Genomic DNA, 7,484 nt, shown 5'->3' on the forward strand with positions numbered 1-7,484 from the left:
TACACAGAATAACAGAAAGACAGGCAAAACTTCCCGAGTACAAATGTAAAGCTGCCTACTGACAGCAATGTTGGCAAGGATGCTGCTCTTTCAGTGTATGATTTTACATACACAATGTGTAATGAGCATGTAAATGTACACCACCAGCAACAACATGAAAAGGAACCATAAGACTAATAATTACATCATATATCTAATAAGACAGTAATAAAAAGGAGCTATTCTGCATAATGATATTGTTTTCCTGAGAATATTTCCATAATAACACTTTTGCAAACGTGACTTTTACTTAAGCATACATGATAAAAAAAAAAGTTATGACAGATAAATCATAAATACGATAAGATAAAACAAGATAATATATGATAAGATTATCTTTTAGAAGTCCCACAGCGGGGACATTTGAAGGATTACAGAAGCAGAGTGGATAGTGCAAAAAAAACAAATAAGAGACATAAGTTGAAAACAAGTATGATAAATAAGTTATCACACAGTAAAATGCCTGGAAATGTGACTTTTCTGTTTTGTCAATAACACAGCCCCAATTGCAATTATTAATTTCTGTTATTGTGTGCACAGATATCTTATTTTCAAAACAAAGTATTGGATATGGAAAACATTAAATAATAAAGCAAACTATTGTGTTCCCTGGGTATTCCTTGGGGATGTGAGGAAGTATTTTTAATTTGTTTTTTAAAAAGATAATAAACATAGATTTGTCTTGAGAGTTGTATTAGAATAGTTCGTTGGATTTATTGAACATAGTTTTATAACTCTGCTGCATTAAAAGCTATCCATGAGAACTTGGCAGAGCTTCAGTTGGAGGTCTGGATCTAAATTGGAAACCGTGTATTCTTGCAAAACATGAGTCGTGTGATAGTACAGAATATTTATGGAGACCTCACACTCTGAAGTTCAATCAGCCTCAATCAAACATTTGATTATAGTATGTAAACTGTCATCCCTAAAGATCTGTTTGACAGTGGCAACTAGGGACTGATTGGAAAACAGGAGGCCATATTAGCATTAAATTACAGGGATTTATTTCAACGCTTATGTATCTATCTATCTATCTATCTATCTATCTATCTATCTATCTCTCTATCTATCTATCATCTATCTATCTATCTATCTATCTATCTATCCATCCATCTAGTTTAGTTTATTAGGCTCTACGAGCACATCTAACTTCTGGTTGTTCTCCCATGTTTTCTCTTTTAGATTAATTTAATAAATATATATTTTGTGTGCAACCTCTAGGAGACAATGATGTTTGTGTGACGGGGGGGAACATTTAGAATTTGGCCTCAACCTCGGAGAAAATAAACAATGGTCAAACCATGTTCAGTGTTTTTTTGAAGATAAAAGACTCACCTGCTACATCTGTTTCTTTACAGAAGGTTCCCGTGGACCACGAACCTCAGTCTAATCTCCACTGTATCAGCGTCGGAACTTACAGTTAACAATAAAGGCAGTGAAGTATATTTCACACTTCACCATAGATACTTCATATTTTCAAAACATATGTATGTAAAGTTCTTTAGTTTTTCACATGAAATACATTGGAAGCAGGCTTCCAAAATTGCCCACAGAGAAACAATAAAAAGGAACTTGGCTTTAGACGGTTAGCATTTCATTTTGAAATCTCATGGTAACAGATGGACAGTTTCTATAACCTCAACTGTATTTCTAACCGTTGTTTGTCTGAAACCAATTATGAATTTGCATGTTATAAGTTACAGTTATATAAAAAATTACAAAAAATTGTAACATTTCATATCATACACAGTGTAATTGAAACCCTTTTAAATGGCCAGTTATTCAGCTTAGTTACTTGAAATCCACAACCTGCAGTAAAAATATTGTTTACGCACTGAAGTTCACCATTCCCTGCATGGCATTCACTGTGGACACCTGAATTTTTTTACTAATATGTGATAGTTGAACATGTAAAGTCCAAACAAAAGTAAACTAAATATGTGGACAAAAGAGTCTTTTTACCCTTGGCAATTTTTTATTATCACACCCTAAACAAACACTTTTGCAAACAGTCAAAATTCCAGGTAAGATATGTCGCAATGTAAAGCTCATCCCAATTTTCCAGCTGATCTGTGTAAATATTTGAGTGGCTAGTGAAATATCTCTTCATTCTCTATCGATAGAGTGAAAAACAAAATAACTCGAGGCCTCACGTAGCTATTATTTTTGCAAGGGCTTCAAATGATCTAATTAGCTCATTGGCAGTTATTTCTAGTTTTGAAATCAGATTACTTATAGTTTTAGTACATGTGCATGTACCACATGGACAATCAGTCAATTCAGGTAACTCTATTGCATAACAAATGCAGTCTGCAGTAGAAAAAAAAAGTAAGATTCAAGTAGTATTTTGGCTACTACTTTGCATTATTTCAGTGTATTGCACATTCCCTCTGTTTGGTAACGTTAACGGTATCATCTCTGGACCCCTCAGTGCCTTTGTAGAAACCCTGGCGAAATAAAGCCACTGAAAGGGTTAATTAGTTCACAAGCTCCTGCGCAAAACACACACACTGCTGTCTCAGCAGAAAGCTGGAGGAAGACGGGATGACCGTTGCTTCACCGCAGATAGATACATCTCATCCTTCTGCCTGTGTTGACCATTAATGCATTTGTCAGTGATTGTGGTTAAACTGTCAGGCATCCTGCGAATAGAGACTCACTGTTTTTTATTTTAGTTAACTGTGGTTTTTCAATCCGCTGGATCCATCATCACGGGATGCGCCTGCAGTAAAAGGTGGGGCTGGATCGTCACGTCCATGTCTGATTTCTCTGTATTTTACTGACTGTGGTGAAAAGATTTCGTTTAATTGCAGACCAAAACTATCCCAAGTTAATGATGATTGGATGTGAAAAAATATGGCAGTGAATAAGTGGGCCTCATGCATATTTGCACCAAAACCAAACCAAAACTTTTTGACACTTGTACTCTCACTGTTCAACTATAAGCATATAGGCAGTTTAGTGAAAAGCAATCTATGCAGCTCACACCTTTTATTTGACATCTGACAAACTGTGCATTGAATATTCTTTTAAATCCACACAGACCATCATGTCCAGCTCCTCTGACACCCTACGGTTTTGTTTCCCCACCCACGGTGACTCCATCCTCAGCAAAATCAACGCTCTAAGGGAGCAGCAGCGCTTCTGTGATATAACACTCGTCCTCGGGGGTCCACGAGGCACCACTGTTCAGCCTCCCCACTTCTGCGGTCACAGAGCGGTGCTTGCAGCGTCCTCAGACTTCTTACGTGACCAATTCCTGCTCCACGAAGGCCGGGCCGAGCTGAGTGTGGGTGTATTTTCCAGTGTGGAGGTTGGCAAGAGACTTCTCCAGTCATGCTACACCGGGCTCTTAGAGGTGTGATATAAGTACTGCTTCTCTGAACGCTACAGTAGAAACAGAGCAGAATGGCAAATCTATCCCAGTTATGAACTATTTAACAGCAGGTCTTGTGCTATGCTATCAAGATGGCATCACTGCAAACAGAGTGTCAGAATGACATCAGAGGTGATAATACCAAAACAGAAACAGGGACAACAAAAAGTGTGATATGAAAGTAATAGATGATTGATATGACTCTGCTTATTGTTTGTAGTTCTGCTTTTCTGTGTTTTGAGTTCACAACTTGGACGTTTGATGTAAATCTTAGCTGTTTTTCTTTATTATTTTACTGTTTCATTAAATATCTTTTACTGTAGGTCCCTCTGAGAGAACTGGTGAGCTACTTGACTGCCGCCAGTGCGCTCCAGATGAGTCAGGTGGTGGAGAGGTGTGCCCAGGCCGTCTCGCAGTACCTCAGTCCCACACTGGCTTTCTTGAAACCAGAGATACGCCCAGCAGAGGAGAAGGACACCCGGCAGCTAGATAGTGACCGGCGAGATACCAGCTTCAGAAATCAGGAGGAAAGGGATTCAGCTCAGCCCACCGCCAGCAGCCAGGAATCACGTACGGAGGAAGGAGGTGAGGTTGTGATTCAGTCCAAGTCGAGGTTCAGTCAAGTAGCCAAGATGGATGGTCAAGGACTGAGGGGGGTCAAAGATGATAGGGGGGTTGTTATAGCAAAAGTAGGGTTATCTGACCGTGCAGCATTCTGTCTGGAGACCCTGGAGTCAGAGGAAGGTGGAGACATGCAGCCTGTTACCAACAATAAGTCATCCTATCAAGTTCAACACATTACAGGTGCTCTAAGATGTAAGCTACACTCTCCCACGGCTTGTCGAGGTCATATATCAACCATAACCAGACCAAGTTCTGCTCAATGCGAAGAATTGGTTGACAGTTCTGAGAACCAGGAGGAAGAAGCGGAGGGTGAGCAAAGCAAAGAGGAAGAATTGTTTTCGCTGGAAGCTGAACTGCAAGAATGTGGCGAGTTGATAGACTCCCGTCTGCTCTGCCTCTCTGAAGCACATCTGCCAAAGAGTCATTGCTCTGGTGATGAGCTCACAGAGGGCTCCGACAGCGTGTTGATCCAGAGGCCGTACCTGTGCAGGAGATGTGACAGAGTCTTCCAACATCTGGAGAGCTATGCGGGCCACCTGAAGCAGCACAGACAGTACCTGTGTTTGGTCTGCGGGAAAGGCTTTTCCCAGAGGAGTAACCTGGCCCGCCACACGCGCGTCCACACTCGGGTCAAGCCTTTTCGATGCCCGCTGTGCCACAAGACATTTTCCCATAAGGCCACGCTGCAAGACCACCTCAATTTGCACACGGGGGATAAGCCCCATAAGTGTAAATACTGTGCTGTGCTCTTCCAACATAAGCCAGGCCTCAGGCGCCACCTGAAGGACATTCATGGTAAGAGTAGCCTGCAAAACATGCTTGAGGAGGCTGTGCACTCATACTGTCATTAATGTGGGGTTCTTTATCGTTGATAGATCGGTATCACTTTGGGAACATGTATAATAAGGTTTATCAGGAAGCACTTGACCCTAACTTGCAGGGTAATCATTTAGAAAATGATTTAGAAAAATTTCAAGTACAGGTGATCATTTGCACTGTGACATCTGGCTAATGTAAAGAAGTAAAGGTTCTTCTGTGCCTTCTGCAGCATTCTCCTGATATCCGCAGGTTCAATACATTGAATTAAGTCCTGTAGCATACAATGTATACATTTCATTATGCTTTATCATCTGCCATGTATAATAGTGAATACAATCTCATAACAGGGTAAGTTGAGCATCGTTTCCAACACCTTTAAGAGTGCTCCTGCATTTTATAGGCTGTACAGCCAACTAAGTGGGTCTCTGTTCCCTCTGCAAGCCAAGATTGCTGTGCTTGTATAAGATTTTAAAAATATACAGTGAACAAGTGAACTCTGCTTTAAGTACTGCAACACATTCTAGAGAAAATAGTTTACTTGATGAAATAAATAAAATGCCTTTGTGGTTTGAACAGACTATTACTTTGCTGAATTTTCCAGGTAGACTGAATCAGCCTACTACACGCTGGGGATCACAGACAACCATCACTTCACCATTTGACCCGACTGACCTTTTGTGCAGCAGGCTGAGCATGACGCTTTAAGTGAGTGGGTTCTCCCGCATGACTGAGAGGGTTTCCATGCTCTTTTGCTTCATTCTAACCCTTTTCATCCCTCACAGGCTTTAAATTTGCAAGTCTGTGGGCAGAAAAATGATTAACACATGGTGGGGTGTGTGTACAGTACAGACATTAATGTGTGAGAATGTGTGTTTGTGTGACAAAGGAAGACAGATAACACTGATAAATATAGTCAAAGATATACCAAAGCATGTATAACCCATTGCACTAAATGGACCTTCATCAGAATAGATGCACATGCACGTCTGTGTGGGCATGCAGTCTATGCCCACACAGACAGACAGACAGCAGGTCTTGCATTCTGGGCACCTCTATTATGAATGAGACTGGGAGGTATAAAATGTGAGGGGGATGAAGGCCATGGCGAAGATGGAGGAGCAGTGGTAGACACAGAGACAGGGATAAAGAGAGTGATAAAATGAATAAGAATATTTGTTCTTATGATAATTAAAACCATTTAGTACACGTGGGCATCACCATGGCCGAACCAAGCGTCCATTTACTCTGATGTCGGTGGGAAAGATGAAGTAGAAAGAAGTTGTCGAGATGTGCCACAAGGAAGAAGCATGAAGATGAGGGAGCAGCACCTGCCGCTCCTTCATTACCACTGCTGAAATGCCCTCGAGCAAGGCCCTCAACCCCCCACTTCTCCAGGAGAGCTGAGTAAAGCTGCTCAGGGGCCAACAGATCAGACTGCAGTTGTAAAGGTGTTAACGTGCGTAACTGTGTGAGGTAACTCCTGACAAATATGGCATTGCTCTCAGCAGAACTACCTTTGATAAATAAAGCTCAAAATATTAAAGTGAAATGTGATTTGTTTGATATTTCTCTGAAGCTAAATAGCAGCACTAATCAATTGGGACATTCAAAGTACAAGATTCTACAAGAAGCAGACGCGACTAATAGTCATCAGCTGTGCAGACACGCATCACGTCCCCCTTCTCATCGTAGGCTCCCGTCTCCTTCAGTAGACGACGTGTCAATGAAATAAGAAAGTCTGAGTTATTGCTACAGTAGGACAACATTTTAAACAGCGGAGGTAAAGTCTGCATGGACACAGACAAGCGAGAAGCCAGATTAGGTTCATTATAATTGTGTAATAGGATTAACCTCAGTAGGCCACGTTCATCAACATAATCCAGTGTTTTAGCAACCAGTATCCTAGATACAAAACATCATTCTCAATGTAAAATAACTACATTTTACATTAAAAAAAAGACACATGAATACATACAGAAGACTGACTGAAACAGCCTAATACTAATAACCATGATTTAAGATTGTTGTTTTGGTGTGTTATTTAAGCTTCTGCAAACACGTATATGCATATGGTTTTGTTATCTTAGAGGACATTATAAACACTGGGGAAGATAAAAAACTGAGTTCAAACATGTATTTTTCTTCCCTGCTCTGCTCCGCTTCTCTAAACGCAGGGAACTGCGTGCGTGCGTGCGCGTACGTGTGCGAGCTTCCTCTCGAAAGGCGCACTTGTCGAAGCGCATCCTCCGCCGGTCTGTTCCTTTAAAACCAGACAGCCCACGCCTCGAAAAGCGGCTTGTTCCGGCTTGCCCCTTTACATCTTTTTTATCCTTGCTCACAACATTTAAAAATAGTGCCCCCACGCCGCTCCTCCGACAATTTACGCACCTGCAATTTACGTTGAACAGTCCGAGGGTGAACACCACCGCGTCTCGGGACGGAGTATGCGAGAGACGCGAGCGGCGGTGCAGCAGCTCTCCGCCCGTGCAGCCCCGTCGTGAGTCTGACGAGGCGCAGTTCAGGCACCATCACCGGCGGAGCGATACCTCCATCTCCTCCCCAGCACCCCCTGGTTTATCAAACCCTAAGAGTGTGCGGCTCGCCGTACCTGAGTGAACGTGTCCGT

At 41.8% G+C, this 7,484-nt stretch overlaps 1 protein-coding gene across 1 annotated transcript; it reads left to right on the forward strand.

The window, feature by feature from the left end:
* Positions 1 to 3,080: 3,080 nt before the first annotated feature.
* Positions 3,081 to 5,089, forward strand: LOC129102691 (zinc finger and BTB domain-containing protein 26-like). The gene is made up of 3 exons (XM_054612938.1): positions 3,081 to 3,397; positions 3,739 to 4,054; positions 4,307 to 5,089. The coding sequence occupies exons 1-3, from the start codon at positions 3,089 to 3,091 to the stop codon at positions 4,888 to 4,890; spliced, it is 1,209 nt and encodes a 402-aa protein (XP_054468913.1). The 5' UTR covers positions 3,081 to 3,088; the 3' UTR covers positions 4,891 to 5,089.
* Positions 5,090 to 7,484: the final 2,395 nt, after the last annotated feature.

Source organism: Anoplopoma fimbria, chromosome 14 (assembly GCF_027596085.1).
Source record: "Anoplopoma fimbria isolate UVic2021 breed Golden Eagle Sablefish chromosome 14, Afim_UVic_2022, whole genome shotgun sequence".
Taxonomy (NCBI): Eukaryota; Metazoa; Chordata; class Actinopteri; order Perciformes; family Anoplopomatidae; genus Anoplopoma; species Anoplopoma fimbria.